Source organism: Sceloporus undulatus, chromosome 5, assembly GCF_019175285.1.
Source record: "Sceloporus undulatus isolate JIND9_A2432 ecotype Alabama chromosome 5, SceUnd_v1.1, whole genome shotgun sequence".
Lineage (NCBI taxonomy): Eukaryota > Metazoa > Chordata > Lepidosauria > Squamata > Phrynosomatidae > Sceloporus > Sceloporus undulatus.
In genome coordinates this window covers 103,059,822-103,080,271 of record NC_056526.1, presented here as the reverse complement: position 1 = coordinate 103,080,271, position 20,450 = coordinate 103,059,822, and the positions used below count along the sequence as shown (strand labels likewise).

At 40.6% G+C, this 20,450-nt stretch overlaps 1 protein-coding gene across 1 annotated transcript; it reads left to right on the top strand.

Annotated features, from left to right (window-relative positions):
* Nucleotides 1-7,884: 7,884 nt before the first annotated feature.
* Nucleotides 7,885-18,814, top strand: BORCS5 (BLOC-1 related complex subunit 5; the record flags this gene model as incomplete). The annotated part of the gene is made up of 2 exons (XM_042469650.1): nucleotides 7,885-8,049; nucleotides 15,176-18,814. Coding segments are annotated over 2 exons (396 nt in total), but the record flags the coding sequence as incomplete, so codon positions are not given.
* Between the last annotated feature and the right edge of the window lie 1,636 nt (nucleotides 18,815-20,450).

The window sequence follows — 20,450 nt, the reverse complement described above, 5'->3', positions numbered from 1 at the left end:
CTACAATGCCTCCAGTGGTTGGGCTGGGAGGGCAGTGGCATTACCAAGAGTCCCCTAGAGAACCACTGTTCTCCATTCTCCAACATGTAATTTTTCTACATAATTAAAAAAAGAATTAAGTAGAGTAGCACAATAGCCTAAGTCTGATGTAATCTTACTATAGATTAATTTCTAGAGAAATCACACAGTTCAGGAAAGGTTTAAAGTGTACTGCAATATACAAAAGCAAAACCAAGCAAGTATTGGTTTACAGCAAAAAGTGTAGGAAAAATGTTGGAAGTAGCATGGGTTTCTGTGTGATCATCTTCCCGATTTGGGTGTGGAATGGTTCCAAAATGGTGTTGTTATGTAATTGTGCAATTACAGCTGTCATATTTCAAGTGCAAGGAAATAAATATGTTAAGTAAAACCACTAAAGCACAAATGCAGAGATGGTGCGAAAGAGTGTATTGCCATTCTGCTACCTTTCTGAGTATAGGAGAATACGTTTTCAAATGGAACAACTGGAAACAACTAACTAGTGTGATAAGCACATAAGAGCTTATTCAAATGGGTGTGGGGAATGTGCAGCTCTTCAGATGTCATAGGACTACAGCTCCTAACATTATTCTTGGATTTAAAATAAATAAAGGCAAAACAGTAATGGTGGTGCCAAAAGACAGAAAGGGTTTGTTAAAAAGTTGAACAAAAAAGTTAAATATTTGGGGGTAAATGTTTCAAATACTAACCATTATGTTAATGCTTTGAATGAAGATAAACAGAAGTTGATGAAATCGCCAAAACTGAAGTCATTATTGGGTAGAATATCAGTGATAAAGATGAATGTTACCAAAAATGTTATTTATGTTTCAAACAGTACCCAGAAGGATATTGCACAGTTTATTTGGCAAGGTAAAAAGCTAAGAGTCAGATTCAAAATTTTACAAGATGAGAAACTGAAGCGGTCATGCAGACAGGGCAAAAGGAGTGGCCAGAGGCTGCTTCTGCTCCAGTCTGTGCAGGACCATGATGACTGCACAGTCCCAGTCCCAATCGGAGCCACTGCTGCTGTCCTGAATGGAACACTGACAAAGAGCAGACATTCTCCTCTCCTTTTGGGGTCAGCTTATCCTGGCTGGACAGTGGGCTTCCAGCTGCCCACTCTGGAGGCATGCGCTGTCTAAATGCCATTTCCACAGAGCTGCTGGAAGTCGCACTTTCCTGCCTGTCTGTTTTGGGCCTTAGAGGCAGCTTGGAATTGCTGAATTTGAAATTGTGTATTTCTGCCTGTTTAGTTTGGTTAAAAGACTGGATGATGTTACTAAACAAGAAACCGTAATAGTTGAAAGGTTTTCATTTAAGATTTGGTTGGCATGAGTTTCTTGAGTATGACAAAATCAAGGCAAATTCAGATTTTAATAATCATGTTAAAACCTTTGTTAAGAATATGGAATACATATATGGCAAAAAATTGTTTTAAGATTGGCACCACAGGAGGCTTTCTGTGGAAGAAAAAAGAACCTAAATGATAATGTATAGAAATCTTTTACTACTAGAGAAAATGTAGAATGAAGTCTGTACAAGTACTTTATGTGCAGGGAATAAAGATTTAATGATACATTTGTGCGTCCATATCCATGTACAGTATTATTTTATCCATGAGTCAACCATTCACAGCTTGAAAATACCACCCCCCTTCCCAAATTCAAATAAATCTTGCCAAGGAAACCATATGATAAGAATCACCATATGTTGGAGTCTACTTGAAGCACATAACGGCAATCTCATGATCCAGCTGGGGTAGGGACAGTGTCATACAAAGGATTTGAAAACTCAGTGAGCACAAGTCCCAGCTCACTTGGAGCCAGCAACCCTTGCAGATGGTGCAGCTCCTGCAGACCTTCAAAGATGCGAGTATAGGGAGCTGGCAGAAAGACTGTCTGGCAAGGAACCAAGCTCTCAACTCAAAAGAGGTTCTCTAGTGGTCACGTTCTAATTGGGATATACAAGACAGTGAGGATCTCTTGGGGCAAAAAAGGGAGCAATGTAATTCAAGAAACTAGGTGGTATCACTTCCTGTTGCAGGTAGTATATTCAGGGATAGTTGTGTTGACCATTCAACAAAATACAGCAAGTTCCAAAATCCACAAGCACTGACAGTTTTTGCAATAATAAAAAGGTACAAATAACAGAGGTAGCACCACAAAAATGCACATAAAACCTTTTTATGTGCATTTCTGTGGTGGTAATTAAACCCCTGAGGTTGTGCACATACACACCCCTCTCATGATCCTGTTTCAGTGCTCCAGTAAAGAATGTAATTCCACTGCAAGTACTTTTAAAAATATATTTCAATCAAATAAAAATAAACATGGTTAAAATCTACCTGCACAAAGAATTTGTCTGAGTCTACTAGTGAGATCCAGCAAGCAGTGTGTATATATAGATGGGTACCATTATTAGCTGTGAGAGACAAGGATACACAAACCTTTGTTTTACTTGGGACTTGGTCATCTATTGTACATCTGTCTGAAATGTTACACCTGTATCATGTCTGTTATGACTATCATAGTGTAGTGATTTGAGTATTGGACTAGGCAACTGGCAGACCAGGCTTTCAATCTCCACTCAGCCGTGGAAATTCACTGGGTGACATTGGGCAAGTGACAGTGTTGTAGCCTTAGAGGAAGGCAGTGGTAAACCTCCTCTGAAGAAATCTTCTCAAGAAAACTCTAGGATCGCGTTGCCGTAAATCGGAGTTGATTTGAGAGCACAGAACAACAACATTATGTCTGTACTGTTTAAGATTGTTGATGTGTAGGGGACATAGACACACAATCCTTTATATGAAAAAATAATTAAATTCTTGTACAAAGAGTCACAAAGAGTGGTAAATTGGTATAAGTGTTGTACTGGGAGTCTGGAGACCAAGATTCATTTCCTGTTCAGCCATGGAAACCCATTGGGTATCTTGGGCAAGTCACACTCTCTCAGCCTCAGAGGAAGCAAAGATATAATCCCCTCTGAAAGACGCTTGCCAAGAAAACCCTATGATAGTTTCACCATAGGATCACCAGAAGTCAGAAATGACTTGAAAAGTCCAGAACAACAAATACATAAAACAAAGGCCTGTTACAGACTGCCAAAATAAAGCTACTTCGGGTCTCTTTGGCGGTATGCTATTTAAATGATGCATGCATCCGAAGAATCCGGAAGCTGCACCAAAGCTGCACTCCAGTGCTTAGGAATGGAGTGTGGCTTTGGCGCGACCTCCGGACTCTTAGGACCCATGCATCATTTAAATAGCATACTTCCAAAAAGACCCAAAGCCGCTTTATTTTGGCAGTCTGTAACAGGCCAAAGTTGAGCGATTCTCCAGTGTAGAATTATTTTTGTACATCAGAGCATTCAGTCATATGTTAGCAGCTGAAGGTTGTATAGCCTCAAAGAAGTTGGCTTGCATTTAAGCTACTAAATAGATATAAGAATGTGCTATGGATGTTGTTGTAGGTGTGAAGTTTTCCCTTTCTTGTTTTTATGTTTGAGGTCAATTTTCCCCTGATGTCTGTAGCCCTAAAATGCATGAATGTTGCAATTTTCTTTGTTTTTTCTTCTTTTGACCGTATGATAACACTAATACTTACTTTAATGACTTGCTTAGTATTGTTCTAGCTGTATAAAGAACACGGTTGTGCAGGAAAGAGATGTGTTTAGTTGTTTATTTTAAATATTAGTTTTGCACAGTGATTTTCTTTTCTTAAACTATCTGTTACATGGCTCTTGTGTGAGAAAAAGAGACTTGTATTTGGTGAGAAGATGATAGAAGGCTTTCCTGAAAGTTGGTGCAGTTGTCTGAAAGGCGTCATTTCTTTAAACAAAACAAACAAACAAACAAATTTCAGTTTTGGTGCTTTATTCCACGAGAGCAACAGAACATGCAAAACAAAGAGAATAAGGAGCAAATACAGATAATAACTCTGGGGCTTTCAAACTTTGCAAATGTTTCAGCAAAATTCTCCTGCGTATCACCAAATAAGAATGAGCTGAGGTCACCCTTGGCAAGAGCAGGGCTCTCCCCCTCACACACAAACAGCACAACATGAGAAGCATGGCAAAAATGGGGGAGGGAAAGAAAAGAACCTAGGAGGAGCTTAGAAGACGTGGTTGTAAATATCATTTCTGTCCATATATATGAATATAAACACAGTTTTTGTTTTATTTGAGAACATAAATAGACAGAATTTAAGGATGCTTTTGGTTGTCCTCCTACACTACAGCATAAATGTTGCACAGAGCTGCCTGCCTGATGTTGCATAATTCTATTTGGTTTTTATCCAGCAAGAGAGTGTATATCCTGGGACTGGCTGTTGATTAAGCCTCTTTTGTAGCAAAATTATCAAACCAACTTGATTCTTGCTTGTGTTTTATACCAATTAAGGATTACATTTTGATTGTTGGCAACTGGTGAACTGATTATTTAAATCTAGCCTTGAGTGGCTTTAGCTCCAATTTGACCCTGTAAGTCATTCTCAAATACCTCCTTATTGTGTACTTTGGTCACTTTCTTCTTTATGAGATAAGACATTGATGAAAGACTATTTCACCTTCCACAGATGCACCTTATAAGCAGAAGGGTGATTGCTGCTATTAGATGAAGCCAAGACTTTCTTATTTTGACAGACATTTGGTTTAAAATTCCCTTGATTATTGGGTTCCACTTTGCTTCTGTTGCAATTGTGGGAAAGGAGATTTTGTAATTATGCATCATTATGTGGGTAACTTGGGCTGAAAAGTGGAGTTGTAAGGCAGAACGGTTCCTCTGCCTCAATGGTTCCCAGTTGTGTCATAGCTCACAGTGAGGCTCTTCAATGTTTTGGTGGGGGTGGGGGAAAGAAAACTGTGTGCACACATATGACTTCTTCAGATCTGGGATATTTTGTAAGATGCTCTCCTTCAGAAGAGGGAAGAGACATCTGTGTGGTATTGGATACCCTGGATAAGGGCCTGTTTGACTTGTTGCAACACTGAACAGAAGCAATTTGTCCACAGTCACAGCAACAATTTCTCCATTATTGAAGATGGAAATAAGCCAAAATTTCAAGGCAAAGTAAAGGCAATTTGTAAGCAGGGGGGGGGAAAGACTTTGCAGAAATCCTGATTGCAACAATGGAGAGATTGGGTCTGGTTCCAGCCCACACTAACAAACAGAAGGAAAAAGAGGGACAAGAGGGAGTCAAACCACATATACTATAAATGCACCTTCCTTTGTGCATACACAGGTCTGGTACCACTGCAGTGTTTTGTACAGAAAAGAGAACCAATGTAAACAAGTTCACATTAATCTGAGCACTGCAAATCAGAGTGATTACTGGTGTCTCTAATCCATAGAACACCACCAGAAAACATTCCATGGGGTTCAAATTTTTCTTTTCCACCAGCAAACATTATACAGCATCCTAAATCCCTGCTTTACATGAGCATCCACACCTCAATCACCCTGCTGTGAATCACAGAGTCAGAAGGGGCTGCAAGGGCTATGTAGTCCAACACTTTGCCGTGCTTTAGTTGTGATTCCCTTCATGACAGGGTTGGATTAGGTGGCCGTTGTGATCCCTTCTGGCTCTATTCTATGGTTCTTCACCACTACTCAGAAGTCCTACAGATAGCAGCACAGTAAAACACAAACACATACTGTATAGAAACCCACCTTATACTAAGGAAGATTAGATTATTTAGAAGTAAGGCATGTGCTGCAAATTCTTAGCAAGCAAAAATATACCCCTTTGCTGCTGGTCTCTGACTAAATGGAAAATGAAAAGTTGGATTGCCAGCTCCCAACAGAGGTAGCCAGGATAGCTGTGACTACTTATTACACAGCCTTTCATTCTGCCCAATTTTTGGCGAGTCTTGAGGGAAGCCACCTGAGGTACAGATGCCTCAGATCAGAAAGCAGGCTTATTTTTTATCAAGTGTGTGTGTGCGCGCACTACATATGCACTGTCATTAAAGTGGTGCCACCTTAGATACCCACACATTAGTGCCACCTCTGATTAGGAGTTCTACTGAACACATGGAAGTGCAAATATATAAGAATGATGAAAATAGTAATAGGTTGTACTTCTTCTCCCTCCACCACCTTCTGCTAACAAGAAACACTAAAACCTAAATATAAGTTTAATATGTCTAAAGGCACTTGTTGATTTAAATACTGAACTAGATTTTAAGTGCTGGTGCCTTTCTAGGTCCAATTCTCTTGTATATCTCTCAGGTACGTTTCTGTGCCCAAACAAAGACTGATTTCTTGGTCCAAACAGAGCGGTTAACTCTACCTGAGGCATGGGGAACCTCTAGTCACCAGATGCACCTCATAGGCATCCTCTCAGTGGTTGGAGATACGAAAAAAATTAATAATATTTCAATTCTTTTCAGCTATTGAGGGCTTTTAAAAATGAGTAGATGTGTATAGACCTGAGTATGCTTATTGGAAAATGACCAGATTGGTATGAACTTGCCCTCATGTGTTCTCTTAGCCCCAGCTACTGCTGGGAAGGGCAGTAATTCCATTATTTGTTCTTTCCTTGCCCAGCAAAGTAGAAAACAGAATTTTTTAGAGCAGTTGATTAGGGCATGGCCCTGTGTGTAGTTTTGTATATCTCAAAGTTATGGAAGTTGAAGATTCAGGGAAAAGTGTGCAATATAGTTGGTGAACCATGTTGGTGACAGCCCCCACAACTGTCCTGGCACTATAACACTCAATATACAACAAACAATGGCTCCTTTTCATCCTGGATGACAGAATTGGGGGCATAGTTATCAAATTTGCAGATGATACCAAATTAGGAGGAGTATCTAATACCCCAGAGGACAGGATCAAAATTCAAAATGACCTGAATAGACTAGAAAGCTAGGCCAAAGCTAACAAAATGAAATTCAACACGGAGAAATGTAAGGTACTGCACTTAGGGAGGAAAAATGAAATGCACAGATATAGGATGGGGGACACCTGGCTGAATGGGACTACATGTGAAAGGGATCTGGGAGTCCAAGTAGACCACAAATGGAACACGAGTCAACAGTATGATGCGGCAGCTAACAAGGCCAATGTGATTTTAGGCTGCATCAATAGAAGTGTAGTGCCTAGATCAAGGGAAGTAACAGTGCCACTCTATTCTGCTTTGGTAAGAACCCACCTGGAATACTGTGTCCAGTTCTGGGCACCATAATTCAAAAAGGATGCTGAAAAACTGGAGTGTGTCCAAAGGAGGGTAACTAAAATGGTGAAATATCTGGAAACCATGCCCTATGAGGAACTGCTTAGGGAGCTGGGGATGTTTAGCCTGGAGAAGAATAGGTTAAGATATGATAGCCCTGTTTAAATATTTGAAGGGATGTCATATTGAGGAGGGAGCTGACTTGTTTTCTGCTGCTCCAGAGACTAGAATATGGAACAATGGATGCAAGCTACAGGAAAAGAGATTCCACCTCAACATTAGGAGGAACTTCCTGACAGTAAGGGCTGTTTGACAGTGGAACACACTTCCTTGGAGTGTGGTGGTCTCCTCCCTTGAATGTCTTTAAGCAAAGGCTGGATGGCCATCTGTCGGGGATGCTTTGATTGAGAGTTCTTGCATAGCAGGGCGTTGGACTGGATGGCCGTTATGGTCTCTTCCAACTCCATGATTCTGTGATTTGCAAATGTATATCTTCTATTTTTATTCTGATCAGAAGGCTTTGTGCTGCTCATGGGATTGCCTCTATGTCTGCATTAGGACAATCTAACATTTCATTTGGAATGTTGACTTCAGTAACTATTCAGTCTGTTTTGTTTTTTGACCCTTTTCATCCTCTGCTGGTTCTGTAGGCAGTCATTATGTTAATTTTTATTTTCTTGTTTGATTGCTCTATCTTCTAGGTCTTCTCAGTGGGCAGACATCTCCTTCCAATATTAAACTGGAGAAGCTAGATTCTCAGCACGTTCTACAGCTCTGCCTCCGTTACCAAGAACATCTTCATCAGTGTGCAGAAGCAGTTGCCTTTGACCAAAATGCATTAGTCAAGCGGATCAAAGAGGTATGGATGTAACTATGGAAAGGCGGGGGAAAGAATCAGGAAAAATTAACATTTTTGGGAAAATGGAAACAAGTCTAAAGAAGTCTACTCCTAAATAAGCCCCCAGTAAGGCATCCCTCAATACTGGCAGTATTAGCACCATTTAGAATGTAAAAATGACTTTTATGCTTTAGGAATAAAATGTAGTGTTTATTCTGAAAATAATTATAAATTGATTTTTTAATTTAATTTTTTCTTGCAAATCCAGGGTGGATTTGATTTAAACCACTACTCAGAAAGCCTCAATATAATCATGTTATTACCCCCCCCCCAGCACTATAACCTAACACATAGTTTACACAACTCAGAATTACTGATGTAATCTTAATATTTACAGCCAGGAGGTTACATTTGTAGAATAACAACTTTTCAAATTAGTTTTACAATTATATAAAAAAACACTGATTTGGTTATACTATTAGAAACACATCATAGATAGATAATTATGAAATTATTGTGAACTATCTCCAGTTTAATAGGTTAATCATTCATATTTGGGCAACAGTTGCCAGTGCTATTATAGGTTTTCTTCAAGGAAAGAATTCAGTCGTCCCTTGACATTTGCGACTTTGACACTTGCGGTTTTGATTACTCGCAATGTCAAGGCTGCTACGCACATACTCCTCCTCCTCCTTCCTGGGCTCCCCAAACACTTCTGCTACCTTCCCTCTGTCCCATGTCCCCAGAGCTCCTCATGCCTACACTGTCCATAGAAAACCCCTCTTATCTGTTCTAATAGGTAACTAGAACCTGCATACCCAGAGGCTAATACTTGGTATAGATATGTGTGGCCTAGGTTTGTTTTTATTTTCTCCACTGCAGTCCTCTACTGTCCTCACTTGCTTTCTGTGCTTCACATGCTTGTTTAGGTAGAGGTTTTTGAATGTATTTCTCTGTTATATATTTCGTATATACTCGAGTATAAGTCGATTTCATGAATAAATCAAGGACAGGTTTTGGAGCCAGTATTATGAATTTTGATATGACCCGTGGATAAGCTGAGTGTAAAACGTAGGGGTATGTAATGAAGGATGTAAAGGACAAAGCAAAGGAAAACAATGCCAAAGAACTTACAAAATTTCAGCAAGGATAGGAAAACAAGGCCGAAGAACTTACAAAATTTCCTGCCAGGATAAGTATTTGTGCTCAAAGCTAAAGGCTGGATGGATGAGAGAGTAGAAGGGGGCCAGTGCTTCCAGGGCAGATTAGACTCTTGCCTTTCACCAGGGGATGTGTGTGTGTGTGTGTGTGTGATTTAAAGTACAGTACTTACATTGACCCATGGATAAGTCGACTCAGGTTTTTGGGTCAATTTTTTAACCTAAATTTCTAGACTTATACATGAGTATATACAGTAGCCTTTAGATGTTGCAGATGAATTTAATCAGCATTAATATTGTCTAAGAGTACATATGCGGAGGAAAGCCACTCCCTGTGAATATTGTTATAGTCTAGATTGTTATATTTATGAGTAATTCAGCATATGTTTTAAATGTTTAACTATGGAGGGGGTGTGTATTGCTATATGTGTCTGTGGTTAGTGGAATGTGTCCTGTATCCATTCTCTCTCTCTCTCTCTCGCTCTCCAAAAATTCCCTATAAATATCAGTATACTAATTTTGTTGCATGATTGCTTAATTTGTCCTTGCTTTTCATAGATCTCACCCCTGATTCATAGTGTGAGTCAAAGCTTCCATATAGCTATCTGGGAAGTAAATATGATTCACAGCATTTATTGAGTGACTGCAGTTACTTCATGATGTGCTGAATTTCAGATGAGATGAAAACAATATTAGAAAAAACATGCTTTTGGGGCTCATCAAACAAGCTTGAAGCCAGCTGATTACATAAGGTGCAAATCTATCTGCAGGTGTTGGTTATTCAGATTACTTATGTCAAGCCACTTCTTTAATATTCAACTTGATGAAATGGTTTTAAGCTTAGAAATCTAATTGATCTCTCTTGCTTACTGGTGCTGGATGCTCTTGATTATACAGGTTGACTCTCCCTTAGCCAAAATGCTTTGAGACCAGAGATATTTGGGATTTTGGCATATTTGCATATATGTAATGAGATATCTTGGAGATTGGACTCAAATCTAAACATAAAATTCATTTATATGTCATACACACCTTATACACATAGTCTGAAGGTAATTTTATTCAATATTTTAAATAATTTTGAGCATAAAACAAAGGTTCTGATGGTAAAACTACCAGAAAAGACATAAAACATATTTTAATATCTTGTTTTGTGTGTTTTTTCTTTCTTTTTCTTTTCTCCCTTCTTTTCATTTTAATGTATCTATAATCTATAATAAATATTATTATTTTTAAAAAACAACAACCAGGAAGCAAAGGTGTCACTATCTCAGCTACCTATGTGGACAATCTGTGTTTGTTTGGCATCATTACTTTCTCCTCTTGCTCCACCAGTGGCAGCTTTCGCAACATACCAGTCACTATGCTTGGTAGATACCCCCTACCTCACTCTCTCTGGGGGCCCCAGTTCCACGTTCCAAGTTTCTCTACAGAGAATGAGTGAGTGGGGTGGGGGTAGGAGGAGACAAGCCAGACTTTAAGTTTCAGTCAACACTTGGAGGAGTCACTTTATTGCTTCCCACTGATTAAGGAGGAAGAAGAGGAGGAGGTGGTGGTGACAGTGGCTGTTGGGGGGATTTGGTAGTAAAGCTGCTGCCACTCTCTCCCTTTCCTTGGCATCATGGCTGCTATTGCACATTCATCTGCCTTGGACACAATAGCAACCGTGAGCCACTGCGTGTAGAAGATGACTCCCTTCTTCTCCAGATATTTGCTCATTTTTCCTTTGGGGAGCCAGAAGTAGTGGCAACAGCTATGGGGGACTCCCCAGAGCTGCTCACTCCTTCTCCTTCTGCTGCTGCTGGGTGGCCAGGTGTACGCGTAGGGAGAGAGGGCAGGAAAGAGCAGTATTGCCACCACTACTATTGACACTGGCTGAATGAGATCGGGGCTCTGATGGTGGAAGCGGTGGGGAGAAGAGAGGAGGCTGTTGTTTGTGGCTGAAGCTGCTCACCAAAGCTGCTGCATCCTGCTCTAGACCTCAGTTTGCCTGAGAGATGGTGACGGAGGAGTAGCAGCAGACACAACCATGGCTACTTCTTCTGCAAATGCAGCCATGCCATCTCCCTCCTCGCTTTTGCTGCTGCCCTGACATGTTGGTGCTCAAAAAAGATTTTGGAATATATTCAGATTTTAGAATTTCCAATAAGGGAGGCACAACCTAGTTGGAATAGACAAAGAAAAGGGCAAAGCAGTTGCTAACACATAATTTCATTATTTTATATAGGAAGAGAATGCTGAAGATGCTTCAAAAGCAAATGGTTTGATGAGGCCCTCAGCTTGTTAGGAGTGCAAAGGTTGGAGAAGAGGGACAGTATACAGTCAGTAGGCTAAACTGCAACTTAGTACAGTTGCAGAGAGGCTATGATGATACTGCATTAGGCTTCTAGTTCCCATTGTACATTTCAATGGACAAGGGCTGTCTAATAATAAAAACAAACATGACTCTTCACTAAATTATTGCAGGAGTCATTCAGAGATTGGAGAATGCTTTGTTGCCCTCTTGCCTTTGCATGCATGGTATAATGTCCAACCTATTGGGGCTGTAGGAAAACAGCCTTGGCAATTGACTCTGGCTCTTTGACAGTAGTGTGAAGACTTGTTGTTTCCCCTGACTCATGCATTATTGGTTGGTTGGCCTGGCATGTTTCTCATTGTCAGGCAAATTAAGTTCAGATGCTACCTTTTGAAGAGAACAGTCAATGCTGTGACTGTATCTTAACAGGCACCCTCTCCCTGACTGGGCATAGAAGAGCAACAGCTTATGAGGTGAGGCTGTTTTGTGGTCAGTCCGGCTATCCTTGTAGAATTGGGTGGGAGCTAGTCACAAGTACCTGGAATGTCTGCAGTCACTTAAATGTATATCCAGTGCTCTTCATTCAGCCTTTACTTGCCTGCAAAAACAGTACTGTATAAAGATAAGGGGAGAAGGGAGCTCAAAACCTGCTACAGCTTTTGCCCGATCTCTTGAGTATGATCTGTAGCAATGTTTATTTATTTCATTTTTATTGTGCCTTTCTCCCAGAAAGAGATCTGAGGCAGCTTGCAAGATACAAACATTTTAAAACTTTACAATAAAAACATTTAAAACAGTTAAAATAATCAGTATATGTGTCCTCACCGGCTTCCCCTGATTCATGCTTCTTACATTCCATGTCCTTATGTGTTGTGCCTCTTTAGTTATGATACCTGGTTTATACGGTTCCGCAATGAGGTTTTGAGGCTCTTGCTGCTGTCTTTGCCTGGTAGCTGGTTAAGATTCTCCTTTTCTCCAGCCATTTGAGCTTTTAGATCATTTAGAGTAGGGATGGGCAAAGTGCATCCTGTGGACCTTATGCAGCCTTTAGGGCTGTTTTGTGGCCTCCGTGAACTCTAAGGGTTAATTTTTATCTAAAAATCTTTTCTCCCTGAATGCCCTCAACTCTCTCTAGGGGATATGGGTGACAATTTTGCCATGTCTTTGACCCTTTAGGCCCAAGAGAACTGTGAAGTCACTTCTAGTTCTTTTTTGGGGGGGAGGGTCTCTCCTGTTCCTAAAACAGATGTAAGGAAGGCAAAAACATGGTAAAATGCATTCAGTTTTAAAAAAAATTGTGAGGGATTTGGGAGGCGGGGGTTGCAGTCCTCCAAGGTTTCCTAAGGGCCAGTGAAGCCCCCCCCCCAGCCCCTGATTTAGTGCTTTAAAAAGGTTTAGCTCATTTAGGTCCCTGTCCCTTTGTACTTTTTAAAAAACTACTGCATTTTGTTGACTATATTTTATTCATTTAGCTTTTGATAATCTGTCCAGGGTAGATGATTGAGTAGATTAAAGATAAAGAAGTAATCAATGGTTGTAGGCTCTGTCCGTTTCCGTACTCTGGAAAGGTTGTTCATTCAGGTTCCCAGTGTCCTTATATTGCTTCATTGAATGAAATTCCAGTTGCCTGCCATTTTGCAGCCTTGTCTCTCATTAGATGGGATATCAGTGCTGAAATAATTGCCTTCCATTTACTTCTATTCCATGCAAAAGTTGACTTGCTGGTGGTCTGATTTTTATGCTGCATTTTTTATGGCTAACCCCAACACACAAAGCTTGTTAAGCATGATTTATTTACTTTTAAATGGAAACTTCTGCATAAGGCCTAAATTGTTCCCGTACCCAGTAGAATGTCTTGATCTGCTTTTGTTTCTTTTTCTTTTCCATGTGTGAAAAGGGAAGAACCCACAAAAAAGAACAGGCAAAAGTGAGGGCTTCAGCTGCAGCATGACACAAACCAGGCTCAGGCTACATAGCCAAGTGATAGTTTTTAATTTAAGAATTTGAAAGATGTAATGGCGAATGAGCCAAAATGAGTTTCCGTTTCCACTTTAGAAGTGGAATATATAGAATACACCCTAGGAAGAAGTATATTTTCTTTGCAGGATGAAGGAGTGTATATTTTCTTATACAGATAAGGTGTATATTCACTCACCCCTTTGGACTGTGTGTGCAGAAGAGGGACTGTGTAGCAGACATGCTTCAGATGCTGGGCTGAATTGACCCTCTAAATTCTGCTTATGGAAATGCATGCGGAATTCAACATGGAAAGAGCAGCATCACAGCATACTGTCTCTTTCAGTGAACTGGAACACAGCAAATTGCTTGTGTAATTTTATCTGAGTTTCCTGCTCTCATGAGCAGACCATTTACATCAGTAGAATCCTAGAGCTGGAAAAGACCCTAAGGGTCATCCTGTCCAATTCCCTGCCATGCAGGAATACACAGTCAGAACTCTCCTAGATCTAGCCTTTTTAAAAACTTAGAAGAAGGAGACTCCACCATATTCTGAGGTAGTGTATTCCACTGTCAAACAGCTCTTAATGTTTTGGTGTCCTATAATGTTTAGGTAGAATCTTTTTTTCATATAGTTTGAATCCTTTACTCCATGTCCTAGTTTCCAGAGCAGCGGAAAACAATATGACATCCTTTCAAAAATTAAGCATGGCTATCATGTCACCTCTTAACCTTCTCTTATGCAGGGTAAACATGCCCAGCTCCCTAGGATGCTCCTAATAGGACATGGTTTCCAGACCTTTTATCATTTTGTTTTCCTTCCTCTGGACACACTCCAGTTTGTCAGTATCTCTCTTGAATTGTGGTGCCCAGAACTGCACACAGTATTCCAGGTGAGATCTGACAAAAGCAGAATAGAGTGGCATTATTTCTTCTCTCGGTTTAGACACTATACTGCATTGATGTTGAATAGGCTTGCACCAAGAAAACAGTTCTTGCTTCCTTTCATGTATTTTATTAGTGCTGCTGCTCTATGAGACAGATTTTCTCACAGGCTTTTGTCAGAAGCAGGGTGTAGAGTTTGAGGAATCCCCTAAAGGGATGGGGAACATGTGACCCTCCAGAGGTTGGATAGTCCACTCAATCAACTGCTTGAATGATGAGTTGATATTTATATAAATCCCAGTGACTCGATGAATTTTCTCCAGTTGAGACCCATTGAATCAATGAGATTTATTCCAGTCCTAGTGGCCTTGCTTAAAACAATTACAGTTCTACTATTCTTGTGTCCTTTCTCATGCCTGCTATTCACAATGGGTGGAAAGCTCTTATTGCTCTTGATCAGAGCCGCCTTCTCATTATGAACAACAGTAGGCAAGAAGAGAGGGACTGGGACTGAAATGGATTCAAGGATGCCTCGAGAACAAATCCAGTTCAGTATACATTGAGCTTCCTTACTTAAAAATGGGTTACCTGTCATAGGGCTAAGGTAAAATGCTTCATGAAAAAGAACTGAGATATGAGGAAGCATGTCAAAGCAAAGAAGGTAAAGTGTTCAGTGAGGAAGAGCAATAGGCATATGGACAGGAGAGAGTAAGCAAAATTGGTAAATAAGGTCATGATGTTGATCAATCTTAGAGTGTCTCTGGCAAGTATTTCCTTTACCTCTGAAAAGTGACCTTTAATTCAACACAATTATCATTGTCTCTGTCTCTCTCCTTTTTTTGGTATATAGATGGATCTTTCTGTGGAAACTCTTTACAGTTTAATGCAGGAGCGCCAGAAAAGATATGCCAAATATGCAGAGCAGATTCAGAAAGTCAACGAGATGTCTGCCATCCTCCGTCGCATCCAGATGGGCATTGATCTGACCATTCCTTTGATGGAGAGGCTGAACAGCATGTTACCAGAGAGCGAGCAACTGGAGCCTTTTAGTATGAAACCGGACAGAGAGCTCAAGTTATAATATTCTGTTGCAGCCTTTATTTTCTTTTTACTGACCATACTTGACAAGGAGCATGGCTGGGACAAGGAACATGGCTCTGCACTATTCAGAGAATTCAGATGAGAGGTGGCACTTTGGGGTTAGGAAGAAGTGCATGACTTGTAGAGATTGCCATTTAAAACACAGCAACTTGGAATAAAGCACTGTCTGGATCATATTTTTAAAGCATCTACTTAGCAACAGGTTTTTTTTTCTGAACCAACAAATGCTGCTTTATTATGTTGGTTTTGAACTTTGTACACTCAGGCTACCTTTCCACATGTGTGCGGTTGCAGAGGAACCTTGGCTGGTTTCTCCTACAGTTTCAAGTTGTAGACAGGAAAAGCTTCAGCCCATGGACTTATTCAGAAGTAACAGAAGAGATCCATGCGTACTACTACAGTTGGGTAGATCACTGGCATGTGGGGAATCCCTGCATTTATCTCAGAATGGAGATAACAGTGGGAGTCTTTGCCTTCCATGCATTCTGCTCAATAGACAAAGTCGACAGTGGTTAGTGGTTGTTCTGTGCCCCTCATGTACACTGCAAGAACACTCAAACAGTTGGTGATTGGATCTGCACACAGCTTTGCCTCCCCACTTGTGTTCCTTCACATGAGAAGGCAAGGAGAGAACAAAGATGGGTCCCTGGAAACTCACACCAGTGCTGCAGCCTAGAGCTTGTTGTGCCAGGGAGCATGGCCATGTCTTGATATCAGGTGCTTGGCCCTGGCCCCACAGCTTTTGGCTCACAATGGATTGCAAAGTTCCCCAACAATTCTGTAGAGGATTCTGGGGCACATTGCAAAACAACTGTTGTTCATGGCTCCCCTATGGGAAGAGTAGTAACAACAGGCAAGGCAAGCATCCTGCAAATGTGTTAACTGCTATTATCAGTCTTCCCTGTAATGTAAAGCTTCTGTAAATTGTTAGCTGCCCTGTAGGGTTACTTGGTGACTGCTAGGCCTAAGAAAGCTAGCAGGCACGCTGCACTCACTGAACGTGATCCAGAATCCATTCACAGGGATTCAACAATTGATAGGTATTTTTTTTGTCAAGACAGATGCTGAGAAAAGTGTTCATTGTATACAGGAAGCTTTAAAACTGCTGTTGTAGGCCATATTATCAATTCACACAGAGGAGAGGCCAAACCAACTGAGTTTCACCTTTGCCTCCCTTTTAAATGGCAAGCTAGATTCATGGTTCCTTGGCTCTTCACTATTGCAAAGGATAACTAGTGGTAGACAAGTTTTCTTTCAGGGAGTCTTGTTTGCCATTATAGGTATGTTTCAGAAAAAGAGTTGCAAGTTCCCCAGAAGACACTGTTTTCTTAACATAATCACTCTTTTGATTGAACATAGAATTTTGGAATGGACAGTTTATTACCTGGTTTTTCAAGAACATTCAAAATTGTGCTTTGTACTTGGAAAACCTTTCAGTTTATAACAAGCGAGCTGTTAATTATGTTTTCTTGCCTTTCAGCTATGCATACCGTCACATTGTTTGTTTATAGCTGAGTGCTTATAAAGGCAGAAACAGGCATATTAAACTCACCTACCATAATGTTGTGTGGTGTGTGGGGAAGAGTTTCCTTTTGAGCTCTGTGTGACCTCTCCCTCCTTAACATTTGTGCATGTGGACTTTTTAAAGTTGGCTTCTTATTTTATAGGGCTGTTAAATGAGTAACTACTTGAAGACTGTCAGAGCTATGCAGGCCCCAGAATGAGGATCTCCAGATAGAGGTGATGAGGAGTAGCTCAGTTCCACACACACTGCTCTATTTATGAAACAAAAGAGTACTTCTCTCTGCCTTATCTACTTGGTTTGTGAAAAATCCCTACCAGGCTTAATAAGGCAAGCCTTGATTTATCAGGAATAAAGGATATTGCTTAGTCCAGAGAAAGCTGGAAAAGCTGGCAAACCAGGAACTGTTAATTCCTATGTTTCGTTTGTTTGTGAGGCAATTTCAAGTGTGCCACCAGCTTTTGCAATTTGGTTTGTCTTCATTCCTCATTCTCACAGTATTTTCACAAAACTGAATGAATATGGTGCTGTCTGCTAAGCATACATACTGAATTCTCACGAGTCTGTTAGAAGCAAATTGTTCACATCGAAAATACTGCAAGTGCTAACTGAACCCCACTGCATTGTTTCAGCTAAGTCACTGCAACTGCAGTTTTGTTCCTCGATATACCATGCAACAGATAAGCTAATGTGGACTCCTGTCTTGACATACACCAGGTTGAGGACCTTTCTAGGGGACAAGCAGGTATTCTTGTAGGCATGTTTCAGAGAGAGAGTTGCAGAAGCAGCTGCCATATGTTGCCATATGCAGATTTCTATGCTAGACAGGGACACCAGGAGCACTCCTTGATATCTCTGGAAAGCATATTTGGACATGATAATATTTTACCCCTTTTAATGACACACATTGCAGCTGCAACCACTGCCTGCTGGCATGTAAAATGTTTGGCAAAATTATTACATACAAATGGGTATTTTCTGGCTATAATTCCCAAATACTAAACAGCTGAAAGCACAGCATGTGCTGTGATTTTCTACGTGTATTTCTAAGCACTCTTGATATTATTTGACAAACATTAGCAGCCTTCCAATGAGGAAATGGTTCAGTTACCCAATCTGTTCTTCTGTACAGTTACCCATTATGTTCACCCATATGGGGTGTCATCTTAGGCTGCAGACTCCATTCCCACAAAACAATATTCTCAGCCCCATCCAGAGCCAATGTGGTGCAGTAGTTTGAGCACTGAACTAGGATTCTGGAGATCAGGTTCTGAATTCCCACTCGGCCATGGAAACTACCTTGGGCAAGTCACACTCTCCTAGCTTCAGACAATGACTATGGCACTCCCGGTTAAACAAATCTTGACAAGGAAAAACGGGAGTGTTGCCTTAGGGTTACCATAAGTTGGTAATAACATGAAGGCAGGCAGCAACAACGCCCCATCCTGTGTTTTGTGAGAAAGTCCCACGCTCTACAACATGCACAAGAACCTTTGGGGATCTTGTAGCAATTGTGCTGGGGTTCTTCAAGAGAGGTGTATTAAATGATATTGCAAGTCTGAGAACTTGTGTTGATAGTTTTTGTCCTTGAAAAGCAGAAGAGTGGACATGGATGGAACTCAGGCAACTTCTTGAAGGATCTATGCAAGATGGACTGCATGTGTTTTTCCTTTAGTGAAATGCAATTGTAACTGTTTCAGTTGGGTCTTGTATTGAATTATGTTGCACTGTGTACTATAGACATACTACTAAATTTCTACTTGAAATATTTATTTGTTTGTTAATAAAGGACATGGGCCATGCCAGTTTTCTTCTAGCTTGTTTGTACCTCTGATGATGAAAATAAAGAAATTATTTGTAAAGGAATTAGTTGAGTTGTGTTGTTGCAGAAAGTGGAAATGCTCCAGCCTGACTTCATAAAAAGGAGACTGACCTGATGTCACCAAATCATGCTTCTTTCTTACATTTCACTTCCCTCTGGGTTGATGACTGCATTTAGCCCCATGTCCTGTAATGCTGATCTGTATGTAAGAGATTCTTCACATTTCAAATTGTGCTTTATGATAAAATTAAACTAAAATAAATGTATTAATGTATAAGGGAACAAGCTTGTTTTCTGCTGCTCCAGAGAACAGGACCAGGAACAATGGATCCAAGCTGCAGGAAAAGAGATTCACTTCAACATTAGGAGGAACTTCCTGACAGTAAGGGTTGTTTGACAGTGGAACAAACTCCCTCGGAGTGTGGTGGAGTCTCCTTCTTTGGAGGTCTTTAAGCAGAGGCTGGGTGGCCATCTGTCGGGGATGCTTTGATTTGGATTTCCTGCATTGCAGGGGGGTTGGACTGGATGGCCCTTGCGGTCTCTTCCAACTCTATGATTCTATGACATTTGTCTACCACCTGTCAACCAACCAGCATCCCACACATGTACATGATTTGACAGTTAATGGTATTGGTAATTAATGGTATTGATCTTCCAAAAATTCAGTGTGACTCATGGAATGACTGGGATATATACCTGTGGGGCCAAAACAATTCAGAAGCAAATTATCCATTAACTTTGACAAGGTTGCCCATGATATACTTGCAAACAAACTAGTAAAATGTGAACTAGACAATGCAACCATTAAATGGATTAGTAATTGGTTGAACAGCCAAACCCAAAAGGTACTGAACAATGGCTCCTCTCCATCTTGGAAAGAAGTGACCAGTGGGGTGCCACAGGGGTCTGTCCTGGGCCCAATGCTATTCAACACCTTTATCAATGACTTGGATGAAAGGTTAGGGCGCATGCTTATCAAATGTGCAGATGTTACCAAATTAGGAGGAGGAGCTAATACCACAGAGAGGATCAAAATTCAGAATGACCCGAATAGATTAGAAAGCTGGGCCAAAACTAACAAAATGAACTTCAGTAGGGAGAACTGTAAGATACTGCACTTAAGCAGAAAAATGAAATGCACAGATATAGGATGGAGGCTACCTGGCTTAACAAGACTACATGTAAAAAAGATCTAAGAGTCCTAGTAGACCAAAATTTGAACATAAGCCAGTTTGATGCAGCAGCCAAAAAGGCCAATGCAATTCTAAGCTGCATCAAAAGAAGCATAATGTCTAGATCGAGGAAAGTAATAGTGCCACTTTATTCTGCTCTGGTCAGGCCTCACCTGGAATACTGTGTTTTTCTAGGCACCACAATTCAAAAAGGATGTTGAGAAGCTGGAGCGTGTCCAGAGGAAGACTTACTGAACGGTGGAGATGTTCCTGCTTGCGTTAGGGAATGCTGTTGTGACCTCTGTCCATTAGCCTAATATTAATAAGTCGATGACAGAAATGGAACAATTTTTCAAGGCACATTTTGCCACACAGTGGAGACCAGAAACATTTAATGCAATGTAAGGCAATGATTATTCGGGTACATGACTTGAAATTCATTTGTTGTTTAAAACAGCATTGTGTCAACTATTTGAAAAGTGGTCGTGGGGTGGGGGTTTCCAAGCTT